Below are 18,016 nucleotides of genomic sequence, written 5' to 3'. Positions count from 1 at the left end.
GATTTCAATTTTTTGTCTGGATATACATTTCCTCTGGATATGCAGTAACTGTTTTAATTATGGTTTGAAAGATCTTAACAAACTGAAGTTGGTTTGGAATCCCCATTCAAATCGTGATTTCTGATTCTGAGTGGCTAGCCTCTTAAACAACGGTATGTCCATTCAAGCATTCTATTAAACTTAGGGGATGAGTAGCTGATTTTGGCCTCTATTAAATAAATATGTGTTCGTCATGACTGCTGTTACCATTGAACAAATGCATGCAACTCTGAAGAAGTCTACTTTGTCTATTATGCCCAGTCTTCTGCATAACCAAGGAGACATGAAAAAATTAGGCAACTATCCAAGATCTTCCAAAAATCACTTTTACCAAATTAAATTGCAGCATATCAGATATAATGCTATCCTCCCCAGCATTTCTATTAATAATAAATCAAGGGATGTCAGCACTGCATGTACTAAGGCCTGCACAGCATATAACAAAAGAAGGCAGCAAGCACACCAGTTAGTTGATGTGATGAAGTTACAGTTTTGTGACAATTGACCAGCAGGATTTAGTTTTATGCTGAAGACTGTTCAGGAAATCACTGAGGGTGTACCAGTTATTCCCTGTCAGCAGTGCGTCTTTACATATGAAAATGTAACATAAGCGTCTATATCCAAAATAGCAAATGGTTTGAAGTTTATTTTATTTTAAATATTTTAATATAACAAATATAAAAGTTAGTGTTTTTTTTTACAAATTGTTGAAAATGTTCGAAGTACAAAAAGATACAGTACATTGGTAATATGGAAATGATAACGGTCTGACACTTGGATATTTAATACTTGTGGGCATGCACACTCCATTGGAAAAAAGGCATGCATCAAATAAGTAAATAAAAGACTGCTCTCGGATATATTATTTAGTTACAAATTGATTGCTTCTGTAAGTTTTCTTTCCTCAGGGATACCATTTACCTGTAAAGGACAATTCACAAAAGAATCAAAAGTCAGGCAGGCAGGTAGAGGCAGATTCAGCGTTATATAACAATCCTTCAGAGCTCATCTACAATTTAAGCTTCCAGAGTGACCATGTAGATGGAATCTAGAGTTAATACGTAGTCACGCTAATGTTTTCTTGAACAGTGATAACACAATATGGCACCAGTATACTTGCCTCAAATCTTTGAAATGTTGTCATACGATATTCTCCTTTAATCCCCGAAAGCAATAATAAAAAACAACAGTTTTGAATACAGAGCTCTCCAAAGCAGTTTCGTGTATGTCATCAGCATCATCTCGAGAATGCTGACCAGTTCTGCCCTTGACTGCGAAAACTCATTGTTTCTTGAATTTAACCTGTGATTAACCTAGTTTTTGCACCTTTTATTCTGTTGCATTTTTAACGTATAAATATTTATCAGATAGGCTTGTAGAAACAAGCATGCTGCTAGCCATTATAAAACCTGACATATTGTGATAATGAAGGCCACTGTAAATCTCTGGTAAAGTTTTTATCAACATCTATTACCTTAATCGTTTGCACAACAAAGAGAGCATTCATCTCATCTCATACACTGTTAGGCTGCCTAAACTAATGGATATTGGATGGCTGAGGAAGGTCTTATTCCACACTGGCAAATTCTACATAATCTATCATGGAAACAAACCATCTGTAACATAGAAAGGAGCAAGAAGTATCTCTTGCTAAGGGGGTGGGGAGAAGAACCAGTATATTTAATTAGGATATTGAGAAAAGCCTATCTGAACCTTGAAAAGAAATCAACAGCAATCCCAATTAGAGCTTTTCTGTTGATTTCTAAGACATAAATGTCAATTGGACTCTTCATTCTATTTGACTTCTATATGATTTCCAGGAACCTTACAACTCTCTTCTCAATTTTGTAACAGTTTCTCTTCTGTCCTCTCTGCTATAGATAATCCTCCCATCGTTCTCCCGATATTTTTTCTCTGGTCCCAGGAATATTTACATGAATACAAATGAGTCCATGAGCACTTATTATAATCTGATTAGGTACATTCTGATTCCAAAAACAAAACCAAGCTCACCTCCTGTTTGCTGCTGTGGAATTTGAGTCTGATGTGGCAGGTTCCTATAACATGTACATATATATGATAAATGATTATTAAGTTTAAATATAAAAAACCAATCCATCAATTCTGTTTTGCAGAATACTCAAAAGAATACTCAAAAAGAATGAATGACAGCGACATATAGGATTCCCCTTCTAGGTCATCTGTTTTGAGCAGAAGGGTATTCATTGCCACCTATGATAGGAAGGGGAATGGAATTGTATTTTATCTTACGTTGGCTTTAGGTATCATTTTAAATGATACCATTTTAAATTGAATGTAAGCTGCCCTGAGACTGGCTGTGGCCAGGGATGGCTGGGCATAAATTTAATAAAACAAAATATTTCCATGTATTGCATGGAGGAGGATATGCTGGTTGAAGTTACTCTTTTTTCAACTAGCTTCATAAAGGCCATTAAATTAGGCTGCAGGTTGGACCCAACCAATTTTTCTGTTAGTGAAAAAGAAAGGATGGTCCTCTTGACAACCTAAAAAGGATTAGGTTGAGAATCATGGGACCTGTGTGTACAAAAGTCATATGGGACAACAGCTATAGTATGTAGTAGCATTGGGTGAGACTGAGGGGAAAAAACTGCCTAGATCCCATCCTTCTGGGATCTCTCTGCAGAGACCCTGGACCTCTTAAATGGTAAGCAGAATCATACAGGAATAAGTTTATTAAAGCCCTAAATGGTCTGTCATTAGGTTATATAAAAGTAATGACCAACACCTTGAATTGGGCACAGAAACAAACTAGCACCCAGTGTAGCTCTTTCAAAACTGTTGAGATATGTTATCTCACAGATTTGCGAGAAAAAATTAGACTCTATACCGAAATATTGGGAGAGAGAAAGTGGCATGGTATAGCCATATCTTGTCAGATCCTGGAAGCTAAGCTGGGTCGGTACATAGAAAGGAGACCTTCAAGGAAGACTTTGAAGAGGAAGGCAATGGCAAACCACCTCTGCTTAATCATTTGTATTGAAAGCCCCTTACGGAGGTCACCATAAGTCAGCTGTGATTTGACGGCACTTTACACACGCATGCAGAAACATTACAAATCATACTAGAGGTAATGCAATGGGGAAACATCTTTTTGAAAACCTTGCAGAAGCATTCTTCCATGTGTCTATTCATCCACAGTACAGAAAATAACCTGTTAACCTACAACGACCAGTATAAGGCCCTTTTGTTCAATCTCTCCTCAGTACCACGAGTGTTCATGAACTTATGATAGCCCATTTGACTATCTGAGCCATCTTTGTTTATTCCTGTCTAGATAATGAGATTCTCTGTTCTGCTCTGGAACAGGGTCCATTGATGTACAGAACAGCATTCACGCTGGATTTCTAGCAAAATAGAAGAAAAGGGATCCATTTCCCTTGCAATGGGAAGGCGAGAGGGTCACACTGACAAATTCAATGCTGAATCTCTCCTCCAGGGCAGGAGGACAAGCCTACTGGATTCGATCTCCCAGTTCATCAAGAGGTTTTTAGCGAAAATGACTCTAACCCACATCCAAAACCTAGTAATCACATTACAGCATAAAGTTCCATGTTCCTGTTTTCACTCACATGTACAATAGTGCCTGCTTCTTCACTATCAAAAGGTCGCCAGCTGCTAGCATCACCTACATATCCCTTTTCCTTCAGAGATATCAACTTTTCTCCATTGCTGGTTGCTAACATGCAATCTTTTGACAGGAATAGCAGTGAAGGAAATAACTCACATACAGGGCACCATGGAAGCAAACCTCACAGCTAAGCCTCATCCAAGGAAAATGGATAAAGTTGGAAGCCAGAACAAAATAATTGTTCTGAGCACCATGTCATTCGCAGGGTGAAGTCCACATTTCAGCTTATACTTCAAGAAGTCTGTGTCTTGACAATGTAGTATACAAACACCACAAAGGGTTCTAGGTCAAAAATCATCTATCATAAAACAGAAGAAAAAAGTTATAGTTTTCTTTTTCCTTCTCTTTTATGATGGACAATGTGATAGTCAAGGCTTAAAACTCCAAAAAGGAACTAGATCTTTAGCTCTGTTTCAGGAGGCATCCCTCCTCCTACAGTGGGCAGAAGGTCGTATTCTTTAGGGCACAGCCTAGCATCTTCAAAGAATACATAGCTCAAAAGCAAACTGGCATTCGGAGCTGGATCTTTGGAAATGAAGCCTAAATATACCAGCCTTCCAAGTGACTGGAAGGTGCTTTAGACTTCCCATTCTTGATCTCTTTGGCCCCTTCCGCACACGCAAAATAATGCGTTTTCAAACCACTTTCATAACTGTTTGCAAGTGGATTTTGCCATTCCGCACAGCTTCAAAGAGCACTGAAAGCAGTTTGAAAGTGCATTATTCTTCATGTGCGGAATGAGCCTTTGATTCCCTCATTAACAATAAACCAAGCAGGTTCCTATTCAGCATAAAGTGAAGACTTTATAACTCAGGACTGGAATCCAGGGTTTCTCTATTTTTTATCAAGGTTATTCCCTACTGTAGAATTCATTTTGACTGTTTTTGGATCTCCGCCGCAGTATGTCCTGAAATGAGGGAGAGATTGTCTGCAAAGGGGGATGAAAACTCCTGCTTAATTTAAGCAGTTCTACCTGTGGAACAAATTCTATGAACAGCCGTCACATGGATATGCTCCCATTTGTTGAAAGGAACCTTCACATTAAATCCAACTTTTAATTTCCTTGATTTTAAAGTACTGCTTTAATGTAGTTCCGTTAGATATGCATGTAATCATTGCCAAACAATGAACCCTTAAAGGGAAAAATCTTAAAAATAACAAACAAGATTATTCCCAAACCTTTTATAATTCCTGAGCGAAGATTAGAAGTGTAAACACAAGATAAGTCATGAAGAAACTGATATTTGTAAGAGCAGCTAAATTTTCTATTCCCAGTATAGAACAAGGGTTTACTCTTGCAGTGCAGGTTATGGGTTATCTTTCTTTCTTTCTTTCTTTCTTTCTTTCTTTCTTTCTTTCTTTCTTTCTTTCTTTCTTTCTTTCTTTCTTTCTTGATTGATTGATTGATTGATTGATTGATTGATTGATTGATTGATTGGACTTTTATACCGCCCCATCCCCGAAGGGCTCTGGGCGGTGTACAGCATAAAATATAATTATAAATAGATTACTAAAACCTTTAAAACAGCGATAATAATAATAATAATAATAATAATAATAATAATAATAATAATAATAATAATAATAATAATAATAATAATAATAACAATAATAATAATAATAATAGAGGCGTCCGGCCAACCCCGTTTTTAAAAAATTCTCCCCGGGGGAGGGGGGGGCGAGTCCCGATAGATGATAGGCCCAGATGTAGAGAGCCAACTGGGGGGGGGGGGCACCATTTCAGCGGCTGGTCCCTCCAAAGGCCCGGCGGAACAACTACGTCTTACAGGCCCTGCAGAACTCATTGAGGTCCCACAGGGCCCTAACAGCCGGAGGAAGGGTGTTTCACCAGGCTGGGGCCAGAGCCGTAAAGGCCCTGGCCCGCGTGGAGGCCAGCCGGATCATTGGGGCCAGGGACCACTAATAGATTGGCCTCCACTGAATGAAGAGGCCATGCAGGGACATATGGGGTGATGCGGTCTCGAAGATACGAGGGTCCCAGGCCGTGCAAGGCCTTAAAGGTCAACACCAGCACCTTGAAGATGATTTGGAACTCTACTGGGAGCCAATGCAGCTGGCTCTTTCCTATCTTAAGTCTGCATATGCATCTTGTTATGTTTGATGACAGCCAGAAAATGAAGGATGGTCTAAAAATGAAAAGGAACTCAAAGGGATGAGTTTCAAAATAAGAATCCAGTGTATCCAATAAAAATCAAACCATATGTAATCACAATAAAAGACAAGACATTATACTGTTGCAGGTTTTCTCATCTGTACTTATAGCAAAACAGAATAAAATAAACATCTGAAAAAGGTATCTTCTTTCTAAAGCATGTTGTTTCTTGTTCCGTCTTCTTAGCGTTTGTCTCTGTGCATTTAAATGCACAAATGCATTTTTATCATCACAATTATGGATCTTCCAGTGTGTTTTAAAAAACAAGCATGGTATGGTTTGCTTTGATTCAGCAACATTAGATTTTTCTTACCCATCTTTAATCAATGAATACAAACGGATTTCTCTTTTAGAACTTACAAAACGTGACTAAATTACCCGTCCCTCACTTTCTATGACCTTGACTGTTTGGTGTTTTTCTTGGTTTCAAAGTTTTGTGCAAAGTTCTAGCAGTGTGCTAGCACATTTTGATCCAATCGTTCTTCTAATGAGTTTAAAGAAGAGTGCATGATTCTCCCCAAAACTCTGTGAGGTAGGTTACACTGAGACAATCAGTTACTTGAGCAGCATTCTGGCACAGGAATTTGGACTTAAGACTCCCAGATTCTGGCTCAACTCAGTAATCACTACATCATATTGGCTTGCATGTCATGCATCTGATGAAGTAACACCTAGTCCATGGAAGTTCCTTCCACAACAAAAATCCAGGTCCTACGAGCAATGCAGGACTTTCTATTGTTACTGCCAACAGAAAGTCATTGCATACACCAGCAAGGTCAGATGACACCAAACTGACTGCATATTAAAATGTTTGAATTGCTTAATTATTTCTGACCACATTTCCAGTTTTAGACAGGAGCACATTTTAGGACAAAAGGTATATGCATCTGTCAATTTATAATTTTCATTAACAATATACTGTATCTGGCACACTGGCAATTAAATGTGTCCCAAAAGCCAGCAGAGGGAGTGCAGGAGCATAACATGGTAGAAGCTGTGGTTTTGGTTGCTTGCAGAACAAGATTTAATTCAGCATTTCTTCAACTCAAATGGACTAGCTCTCATAGGCACCTTCCGCACATGCAAAATAATGCGTTTTCAAACCACTTTCACAACTGTTTGCAAGTGGATTTTGCTATTCCGCACAGCTTCAAAGAGCAGAGAAAGCAGTTTGAAAGTGTATTATTCTGCATGTGCGGAATGAGCCATAATCTGGCCCAAGTGTTATTACAAACTATGGCTTATCAGTCTATAACTAATGAAACTTTAAGGGCTGTGTGGAAATTATACTGTTAGAAGAACTAGTAAAATGTTTGATGAGAAGAGCCAACTTGCCTGATCTATCATGTTTCCACACTTCCTGCTAATCTCAACTTCCATGTGAACCAACAATACATAGTCAGCAATGCAATAATCACAGCGGCAATGCACATGTAAACTCACCAGTTGGCACATGCATGGGGCAATCCTAAGCAGGTCTTATCAGAATCCTACTACTCAGACTTTAAAAGAAAGTGTTCTTAGGATGGCATTAACATTCCTGGCCAAGCATATAGGGAAAATAATGTCTTTCATGGAGACAGTTCTCTGGGCCAGGTTTCACTCAACCCTGCTACAAGTTTCTCCTCCAGTCCTCACGCATCAACCTCAAAGAACTCAACTCCAACAAACTAGGGACTGGGTTCCCTCCAGGGAGGGCCTATAGTTGCAGTGACTGTCAGGAAGCAAACCAGAAGCCTGCATTTTGCTAGTTTCTAATCTATTTTGTCATTTGTATTAATTATCAGTTGCATGTGATATGTATGCCCATAACAGTTTGAATATCTGTTAAGACTGTATAAAAATGCTACTAGAAACATATTAAAAGATAAATCATCAGCATTATAACAGGATATTTATTACATTAAATAAAAGAACTAGACTGTCCCCAATATACATTTGGTAATACCACCTGTACAGGAAAAACAGGTAGTAGATCCACAGCTAAAATCTACAGTACCTTATCTGTATTATGCATATTAATACTTACTGCTGTGTTTGCATCAGTGGCATGCTTGTGTTATCATAACTGTCCGGATGAATGGGTGGTACAATCTCACCAGTGACTGGATGAAATACGGGAACAGTCGAGAGAGGCCACGCTATCTCTCTGTTTTTGGACATTTCCCGAAGTTCTTTTGCAGATTTCTGAATTGCACTGTGGTGAACCAGCTGGATGCTACATCAGAAGGAAACAACAGATTTGTTCCCATATTTATTAGAGTGGTTCATCTTGTGAAAAAAAGGGTAATTTAAAACAAACAAGAATTTGTTTGATAGATTACCATAATACAGCTTCAAGCTACAAGAACTATATATTATTAAAACTACATTTAGATTTACTCAGGAGGGGGATTTTTTTCCTTTTAGGCTCCTTCCGCACATGCAGAATAATGCATTTTCAATCCACTTTCAATGCACTTTGCAGCTGGATTTTACTGTGTGGAATAGCAAAATCCACTTGCAAACAGTGGCGGAGCTACAAGGGAGAGGGGGGCGCCATGCACCAGGTGCACGCCTGAGGGTGCAGAAAATCGCCCCCAGGCCCCTCCCCTTCCCCCGTGGAACCCTCCCTGTATGCCCCCTTGCAGCGCCCCCCACCCGCCTCCCACACTTACCTTATTAGTTCCTTTCCTTTCCCTATAACTTTTTCAGGCTGAAAAAAGGCCTGCTCACAGTACAAGCTAAAAACGGCCTGAGGAACTATAGTTCTCAGGAGACCTTGGGGCTCACAAGGTCTCCTGGGAAGTATAGTTCCCATCAGGCCATTTTTAAGCCTGAACTGCGAATAGGCTTTTTTTTCAGTCTGAAAAAGTTATAGGAAAAGGAAAGGAACTAAGGTAAGTGTGGGAAGAGGGGAAGGGGAAGCGCCGCGGGGGGGTGAGGTGCCGTGAGGGAAGCCGTGGGGGGGCAGGGTGCCACGGCAGGGCATGGGGGGAAGAAAATATAGACTGCGCACCGGGCGCAGTTTGGCCCAGCTACGCCTCTGCTTGCAAACAATTGTGAAAGTGGATTGAAAGTGCATTATTCTGCATGTGCAGAAGGAGCCCTAGAGAGGAAATAAGGCATACAAATGAGCTCCATCCAGTTCATCAAAGCTTTCCCTTACCGCATGCTTTCACTGCAATTCTGTAGGTCTTTGGGCACAGGGGAAACCTCTGCCAATCTGGATGGAACCAATTAGCCTTGAATTCCCTATTTGTGATCAAGAGGATGTGCGTTTCAGCACTCTGTAAAATAGATGAGACTCTGTACAAGTAAGTGCAAGTATTGTATTTCGCTGCTTTTAATTCAGTAAGCATTATAGTGTGCCTTCAGGTAGCTGGTTAATTATTCACAAAATACAGAACTCATTTCATAAAACTTTTGTTTACTGATTTCATTGTGGAAAGACAAACTGCAAAACCACAAGCTGCCAACCTAAAGCGAACATTAACATTTGGTTTCTAATCTGTTTTATTGGGGACCTTTAAACCCTTTTTATGCTGATCCTGCCCACTTCCTTCAGACTCTACCTTTTTTTCAAAGCAGCCGTCACAGAGATGAAGAACAAGTTAAGGAGGATGAAGATGGGATACATGTATGAAGCATGACAAGCTACCAGGAAATGAAAATTAAACGATGGGAGAAAATAATAGGAAAGAAGACACTTACTCTGGTGTTTGCATGTTTCTCTTTTCCCTAAAAATAAAACAAAATTTATGAATTAAATAATAGCATTGATACTTGGAACATTAATAACTGATGATGGAAATAGTACATGGGTGGAAATGCTGACCCTGTTACAACTAAGCCATGATCCACTGAAGCTCTACGTGTGTGCAGGTGAAAACAGCACGCACGTTTGCAGCTCCTTTTTAAGGTTTAGCACAGCAGCTCTGTTAGCCAAACAGGCAAGACAGTATTGTAACCGAGGCTTGCCTCTTCAGCAGCAGAAATAGCTACAGTGAGATTGAAAGGAAGGCTCAGCTTTGCATAGGGTTCTTGTCTCTGCACATACAGCCTCTTTGGGTCATGGCTATTAAATGCAACCTGGAAGCATTTGCCACAAAACTGATGAAAAGGCATGGATGAAAACACATAAAGAAGTGAAAATATGAAAGACACAACACAGAAAAGTGAATATGCAGGTTAGAAAGGACAGATGCTGGACTAAAAGATTCCTAGAAAATGTGAGGGTAAAATGGAAGAAATTGTGTTACTTGCTGCTTTTTCTTTTATTGCTGGCTTTTATATCCCTAAATTCAGTCCACCATCTCTATAAGGCTTATTTTTTATCACTGACTATCTGCTATCTGTGATTAGCTTCAAATTATTGTCGTGTAAAAATAATTTTGTGAATGGGTTCCCCACTTATGCAATTTCTTACTAAATTTCTAGCTCCAAAGTTGACTGGTCGTAGTCATTTGATTTTATTACACGTTTTAGGACGTATTAAGTTAATTGTATGTTTATGATCAGAATTAAGCTCATCTGCTGAATTTTCCACATGTCTTAAAAAAAATCACACAATCACTTATGAACATTTCAGAGTACTCACACGCCTTCCCTTCGGCAGCACATAATATAAGCAAGTATTAGAAAAAGCACCAGTGCTACTGCAGAAGGGACTGCCAGGGTAATGAGGAAATCGGAGTAATAATCTCTGCTTTTCAATGATTCAGAAGGTGGCTTGTATTCGCCACCATCAGGCAAGATCCCTTCTCCACGAACCACTTCCTGATAGGTAGAAACGTGCTGTGTTTTATCAACCTGATACCAAAATGAGAAAAAAAAACCCTTAGCAACAAAGCTTTTAAAAAGTCAATCAAAGTCAATCAAATAATATAGATGTACAATCTCAATTTATTCCAGCAAAACCTGAACGGTAATTTTTACAACCACATTTTTTTTAATGTACCTCTTCTACTGTGTACATTCTCTCTGGAAATCAGTTCACAAAGTTAAAATGTACTTCTTTAAAAAAAATAACAACTATATAATACAATGTAGGGCCTCATTCAGTGCCTCAAAAGGACAGAGTTTTTTTAACATTATGAAGCTGACCATCACCAATCCACTTCATTTAAATAGTTATTAACCAGTTGCAGAAAATTGCTCAAGATATAAGTGTTCAACTGTTGCATTTAAAATGTTTTAAAAACTTTTCTGCAAAAGCAAGCACAAGCTTAAGCGGCAAGATTTTAATACAGTTTCAGAGAGTATCCATATTGGTCTGCAACAAAACCGTTTTTCAGGGTATATGCTTTGGAGAGTCAATATTCTCTTCATCAGATAGCTGACAAATGGAACATCGACTCTCAAAAGCAAACACTCTTAAATCTTGTTGGTCTCTAAGGAGCTACTAGATTCAAATCTAATTGTTATTTAAGTATTTTTAAAAAATCACAAAATTGAATTATTTACATCTGATTTATTTACAAAATCTTATACCACCTTTCAGTCAAAAGTCTGAGCTACAGATTATAATCAAACAACAAAATTAAAAAAATAACCATAACTACAGTTACAAACATCAAATCAAATACTTTTTATTGCAGTCACAACCAGTCAATTACAAGCATCTGAAACATAAAACTACTGTAAACATTTATTTATTTATTTGTTTGTGTGTTTGTTTGTTCATTCGTTCATTCATTCATTCGATTTCGTAGACCGCCTCATCCCCAGAGGGCTCTAGGCAGTTCACAACATAAAACCAAAGAGCAGTCAATAAATAACTTAAATTACCTCTAAAAACATTAAAATCAGCATGCAGCATAACATCCCATATTAGCGGCACCCGGTCTTAAGGCTGGGAGGGACTGGCAGAGCCCCAGATGGAACTGATATAGGGCACTCCCAGAGATGACACTATGACACAGCCTCACAAGGGGGCAGCCAATCTGTGGCCGGCCTCACCAAAAGCCTGGTGGAACAGCTCGGTCTTACAGGCCCTGCGGAACTCACTAAGATCCCGCAGGGCCCGGACAGCTGGAGGAAGAACGTTCCACCAGGCAGGGGCCAGAGCAGGGGCCATAAAGGCCCTGGCCCGGGTAGAGGCCAGACGCATCATGAACAATTGACACAGGAAAGGCTTTTGAAAAGAGGCAGATGAGGAGAAAAGGCAAATTTCCAGGGGAAACCCGAGTTGAGGTAACTACTACACAGCCTCTGCTAGCGTAGTCTTGTATGCACCTGAGATACTAGCCCAGGGGTCTGCAACCTGCGGCTCTCTAGATGTTCATGGATTCCAATTCCCATCAGCCCCAATTGGCCATGGTAGCAGGGGCTGATGGGAATTGTAGTCCATGAACATCTGGAGAGCAGCAGGTTGCAGACCCCTGTATTAGCCACACATTCTCATAGGCAGATCTAAAAAATCTGGCAAGCTCTCAAAGAATTTCTGAACCTAGTTTAAGATTTAAAGGTCCTATAATCAGACAACAGGAATTGTACGTGGAAGCTTACAGATGGTTTGATTCAAGGTTGCCCTTCAGTACACAGAGATATAATCCACTTGTGGAAGGGCTCCTTTCATAAAAGGAAGATCTCTTCATTGGTGCCTTGGAAAACAACCCAAAATACCTTTCATTTTATCATCAAAATATCCAAGTAACTCACCAAAGAGATTTTACACCAGTCTATGTGAAACTGAGTGCGAAACTTTTTATCACAAGTTATCATAGGTTCCATCTCTTGACTGCATCTCAGTTGATTTTGTGGAGCTTCAACTTCCCGTAAGCAGGAAGAGAATGTAACATCTGCACCGACCATAACATAGACACTACAAAGAAATTTTGACAGTTTTAGGAAAGTAATTAACATTTTTTATCAGTGCTGTTCTGACCTCTGCTTTCTAATAAGATGCATCATTCACTCATAAAATAGCTAATTAATACTCTCTTCTACCTCACCCCATCCTCTTTTCTGATGAGTGGTGGAAGTAGAAGACAGTCTGGGAAAGGGAATATTCTGGCTGGAATGAACAGTGTCCATATCAAATAACACATATGCAGGAAATCCCTGTGCAGATGGAGCTGGAAGATATTGAACTGAGGATCTTGAGAGATGTAAGGTGGGAATCACATCAGGGTAGTGCTTATCTGAATTCTGCCCCATCCCAAGAGAGGAGGGTGTAAGAGCATCTTCATTAATATTGTGCAACACCAGAGCACTGAGACATCCAACTGCACGCTGGTTGTAGCTTGGGGGGAAGAAAATTGACCTGGCTTGTGTGACTGAAATCTTGTTGGATTAAAATGATAGGATCTCTCTGACTGATTTAACAGCTCCTGGAAACGTGAACGCTGCAAAATAATCCTACTTCGCTACAGTCATTGCATCAGCTAATTCATGCCCAACTCAGCTGTTCAAAGTAGCTGGGCACCTGCTGACCCTGAAGTCGGAACTTCAGGAACTAATTAGTTGTGATGGTTTTGCAAAGTTCTTTGCTGACAAAATCCTTTAAATACTTTTCAGATTTTGATTCTGGTTGTAATACAGTGGTAACACTTGAAAAACATTCAGTGCATCATTTATGGATCATTTTGATCCACCAACGGCAATGGATGTTGACAAGACCTTAGGATCAGTGAAGAGTAATGGATCCATATTGGATCCATACCCTTCCTGGATACTAAAAGCATGCAAGGACCACATCAATGAAGCCCCGAAATGCAACATAAATCAACCACTGACCCAAGGATCATTTGAATTTCCCAGATCATTCAGATGTTAATGGATTTTTACATTGGTATTATAGGTTTTTGTGTGGGAAAGCTACATCGAGCTTTTTGTAATGGAAAGAAAGCATATAAATAGGCCAAATGTAGCCTGGGGGAAAGACGTGAAGAAAATGGAACACAAAATTAGGCCCTAGACTATTTGACTGTATGAATGAAGAGTAGAGTATACATGTGACGAAGATGTAAATAAGTTGTTAAGAATCCCTGTCACAGTTGAGGAGGAAAATCTTTCCAATGTGTAATTTTAATGGACATAAAAATATTTCAGGGATAAATGATAAATGATAAATGATTTGAATGCTAAAAGAAATGCAACCAAATTTTACTTACCCTTCTTTCATATCATTAATAGGAAGTGGAACTCGGCCTCCTCTATCAAGAGCGGAGGTGATGTTTATGGCATTCAGACGCTCTGGTTGCCACACATTTTTCACTGCTCCAAGAAAGTCTCCAAGAACCTCACTTGCCAACATTTCCTCTACATTCATGTTTTTAATAAAGAACTCTGCTTGATATGGTAAAGGAAAATCTGATTGAAAAAGAAAGTGAATTGTGTCTTAGTTTCTTTTTAATTAACAAACTAGCCAAATAATGGCTTACCAATGCAGTAATTGTCCATGTACTAAAACGATTGAGTGTGAAAACTGTCTACAATCTTTTAATATTGGTTTCTAGAGAACTATTCGTTTATAGAGAAATCTGAACTCTGTTCATGGGCTCTTAAACACACACAAAGAAAATGTGTTATTCAAACATCTTAAAGCCAGAGGCTTTCTTTTAATTTTATTTCACTTCAACTGCTCAGGGGCAATTTAACTATTGGGCTTGGACCATAGGTGCTCTTCCAATTAGAAAACCATCTTTTTCTTACTGAAAGAGTCTTTTGTGAGAAGATCCCTTCTTCTCACAGCAGAAGTCCTTCCATGAACGGAAGACTCATTTGGATCCAACCAAGCATTTGGCAACCAATGCAGTGATCCAGGTGCACTGTTCAAACACAAGCTGTTCTTATCAACTATAGGATTTCAGAAGTATATTTAAGAGAAAGAAAAAAATATTCAACTGAAGTCGTGCCCGCGGGGTCGCAAGGAAGAGGCGAGACGCGGAGATATCATCTGGTGGAGAGAGCCAGCAGCAGGAAGCGGGATCCGTGATCCTAGTAACTCTCCTGTGCACTAGTCCCCGACACCTTTTATTAGGGTTTCATTGTGGGCGTGCAAAGGGGTCGGATGGATGGGAGAGCGGGAGAGCGGGAGATCATCATGTGATGCATAATCTCATCGGGCTGCTACGTGCAGGAGGAAGCGTCCGCGTCTGGGTCTAATCCCCACCTGAGGGCGAGAGCCCTTTTGTCCCTTTGTCTGGGACACCTGGTGACTGTGAGTTGGGTAGTTCATGACCTGTGACTCACGGGGGAACGGGGGTTGGGGGAGCGTGTGCGCCCAGAAGGCCGTAGCTGGCACCGGCATTCCAGGCGCTCTTTCTACGGTTCTGCTGAGTTCGCGGGCTCACCCCTACATCTCCCCGTTTCTAACGTTTTAGAAAGGGAGCCAAATTAATTGGGGCAATTTAGGGGAACGCTTGCCTCCCCAGGAACTTGCTCGAGCTGGCTGAGCTGTTTGTGCAACATGAGAACCTGGTTGCGACGTAGGGGAAAGTCAAAGGGTTTCTTACACATATTACAAGCAAAGACAGAGACACATTGGACAAGGCAGGATCCAACAACAAAGCACACAATCAGACCAATGAAGAATTGTACAATAGCACTCAACCATCCCCCTGGCAACCAGCTCCAAAGGGCTGACCACCAATGGGGCAACACATCATACTTCAGATTAGATACAATATCTTGCAACTCATGCACTTTCATATGAATCAAATGGGAATTATCAGAGAAGTTAAAACAACGCATACTATTTACATTCTCACAAACTTGGTGATGCAGCAACAACAAGTAATCGAATAGCGGCGCGATTATCTAAGGTCGCTTGGCGAAGTTCTTGTTGCTCGGAGGCCAGAGCATCCATGGCAATTGAAGTGGAGTTGATGGACTTCGCAAGGGCACAGGCCAGCCAGCCAATAGTCTTGGCATTGTGGGAAGCAAGTTCAGGGACTCCCACTAGAGAAGTCGCGAGGGAGACAAACTCCGCTTCGGAGAGGGCAACCGCGTCACTCCGGCAAAAGGGGTCGAGAGGGAGGGTGGAGCGGCGGCGGCGCTTGGGCTCCCGGGGTGGAGCCTGGGGTAGAACAGCGGTGCGACGGCTAAGATAGCAAAGAGTTCGGGCGGAGGAGTCTCCAGAGGCTTTGTGGGTGGGCAAACAGGCAGGAACTCAGCAGATTCCCCACCCCCCGATACTGATCCAGGCGGAAAGACGAGGTGTTGGCAGCGGCAGCGAGCCGCTCCCTGATGTTGATTTGATTAAGATCCATGAGGGGGTGACCGAGCGTCACCGGCAGGAGGCAGCAAAGCAAGCAGCTGATTGTGACTGCGGAATTTGCAGTAATAGCCGCAAAGATGGCAACGTAGAGATCCTCGAGTGTCTCGGGGCGGCCACGTTGTTGTGGCAGCTCCCGAGCCTGGCTGGTCGTGGTCCTGACGTCCCCCTAGGTCGTCCGGGTCTTCGGACCGCTCTGGTGCTGGTGGCGGCTCCATCGAAGCAGCGGGGCAGGGTCCTTCAGGGAGGTCCGCTCCATCCCCAGGATGGGGTTGGTTTCCTTCTGGTGCCGCTCCATGGGCTGGCCGGACATGGCGAGCTGGGATCCACAGGGGACCTGTAGGGAGAAGGACTGAAGCATACCCCCTTCCCCAGGTTATGAGGGGGGCCGGGCCCCGCCAAGCTCGGGCTGGGAGCTGGCGGTAGTAGACCTGGGCATGGGGGAGGGGCTCTGATTGTCTGAAGTGCCTCTCCACGGGGGTGCTTTGTTGCCCAGAGGGTAAAGCGAGCAAGTTTAAATGATTAATGGTGAATAGCACTTTTGATACAGTCTGCTGGATGAGCCCTAAGTTGGGGGGGCCACCTATTCCCCTTTCTTTAGTTTGTTTGGCTAGAATTTCCTTGAAGGTGCGGTTGGCCCGCTCAACGATCGCCTGGCCGGTGCTGTTATAGGGGATTCCGTGTGTTAACACGATCCCCCAGTTGGTGCAAAACTGGAGCATGGCGGCGGAGGAATATGCGGGTGCATTGTCTGTTTTGAGGCGGAGGGGACTCCCCATAACTGTGATGCATGCGAAGAGGTGTTGGAGGACATGGTTGATAGTTTTTCCACGAAGTGGTGTGGCCCAAATGTATCCAGAGTATGTGTCTATGGTCACGTGCAGATGTTTCCATGGGGCTAGGGCCGGGACCATTGTTACGTCCATTTGCCACAGCTCATTTGCCAGGATTCCCCTTGGATTTACTCCAGGATCTGAGGAGGGGCCGAGGCGTGAGCACTGGGCGCATGATTTCACGATGGACTGTGCCTGATTGAGGGGAATGCGACAAGAACGAGCAAGAGCTTTTGCTCCCTGGTGAAAGAAGTCGTGGGACTGAAAGGGGTCAGAGAAAAGAGTAGAGATGTGGGTAACGTCGTCCGCGCGCTGGTTCCCCTCGCTGAGGGGGCCCGGAAGCAGCGTGTGGCTGAGCATATGGCCCACGAAGTACCGAGAAGTCCTGGATGCTAGCAAGTTCTGTAACGTTAGAAAAAGACTCATGAGATTTGGGTCGATCCGGGGGGCGACGTAAGCTCCAGGTAGGTGGGTGATTACGTGCGCTACGTATTGTGAATCGACCAAGAGGTTGAAAGGTTGAGGGAAAGTTTGGAAGGCTAGGATGGCTGCGGCGAGCTCGCTCCGTTGAGCCGAAGCTTGAGGTGGCGTGTAAGCAGTCTGCCATTGCCCGTCTTGCTGAAAGGCGATGGCGCCGATGCACTTACTGCCGTCGGCAAAGACTGTGAGAGCGTTCTGGAGCGGCGTAGAGGCCGCCAGGGGTCGGACGGGACAGGGGTTAGAATGAAGGAGGGTAAAGCGTGGATCTGGGGGGAGGTGAAAGAGGATCTCCCCTACGAAACCCTCCAAGGCCAGTTGTAAAGGTAAGGAAGCATTCCAAAGGTGCTGGAAATCCATCCTGTTAAGAGGCATGATGATTTTTTCGGGGTCCCACCCGACCATCACCATGGTGCGTTGGCGCCCTTGGTTGATGAGGTCAGCGTAGAGCTGGCCTGGGGTGGAAATGTTCCTGGTGGGGGCATGAGGCAGATAGAGCCATTCCACTAAGAAGGTTTGTGGGGGTTTGGTGTATCCCAAGACCCCGGTTGGAAGAGGAGGCGTGCCTAGAAGAAAGAGAGAGAGAGGCTGGTCCCTGAGGGGGACCTGATGCACCCATCGGC

General features: G+C 42.3%; 1 protein-coding gene across 7 annotated transcripts in view; it reads right to left on the bottom strand.

The window, feature by feature from the left end:
• Window positions 1-672: 672 nt before the first annotated feature.
• The window catches only part of SGCE (sarcoglycan epsilon), a 40,622-nt gene continuing 23,278 nt past the window's right edge, over window positions 673-18,016 (bottom strand). For 2 of the 7 annotated variants that reach the window (XM_048511383.1, XM_048511389.1), the window contains exons 5-12: window positions 13,979-14,177; window positions 12,525-12,687; window positions 10,462-10,673; window positions 9,576-9,602; window positions 7,912-8,100; window positions 2,053-2,096; window positions 1,160-1,194; window positions 673-960 (exon numbers count right to left, since the gene is read on the bottom strand). In XM_048511383.1, coding sequence (XP_048367340.1) covers window positions 910-960; window positions 1,160-1,194; window positions 2,053-2,096; window positions 7,912-8,100; window positions 9,576-9,602; window positions 10,462-10,673; window positions 12,525-12,687; window positions 13,979-14,177 — 920 coding nt within the window. In that variant the 3' untranslated portion in view covers window positions 673-909. Of the gene's footprint in view, window positions 961-1,159; window positions 1,195-2,052; window positions 2,104-7,911; window positions 8,101-9,575; window positions 9,603-10,461; window positions 10,674-12,524; window positions 12,688-13,978; window positions 14,178-18,016 lie in introns of those variants that run through there. The other 5 variants (XM_048511385.1, XM_048511391.1, XM_048511387.1 and 2 more) reach the window with 4 other exon arrangements.

Source organism: Sphaerodactylus townsendi, linkage group LG11, assembly GCF_021028975.2.
Source record: "Sphaerodactylus townsendi isolate TG3544 linkage group LG11, MPM_Stown_v2.3, whole genome shotgun sequence".
NCBI lineage: Eukaryota > Metazoa > Chordata > Lepidosauria > Squamata > Sphaerodactylidae > Sphaerodactylus > Sphaerodactylus townsendi.
The sequence above is the reverse complement of the archived record's forward strand: the minus strand, read 5'-3'. Positions and strand labels throughout refer to the sequence as shown.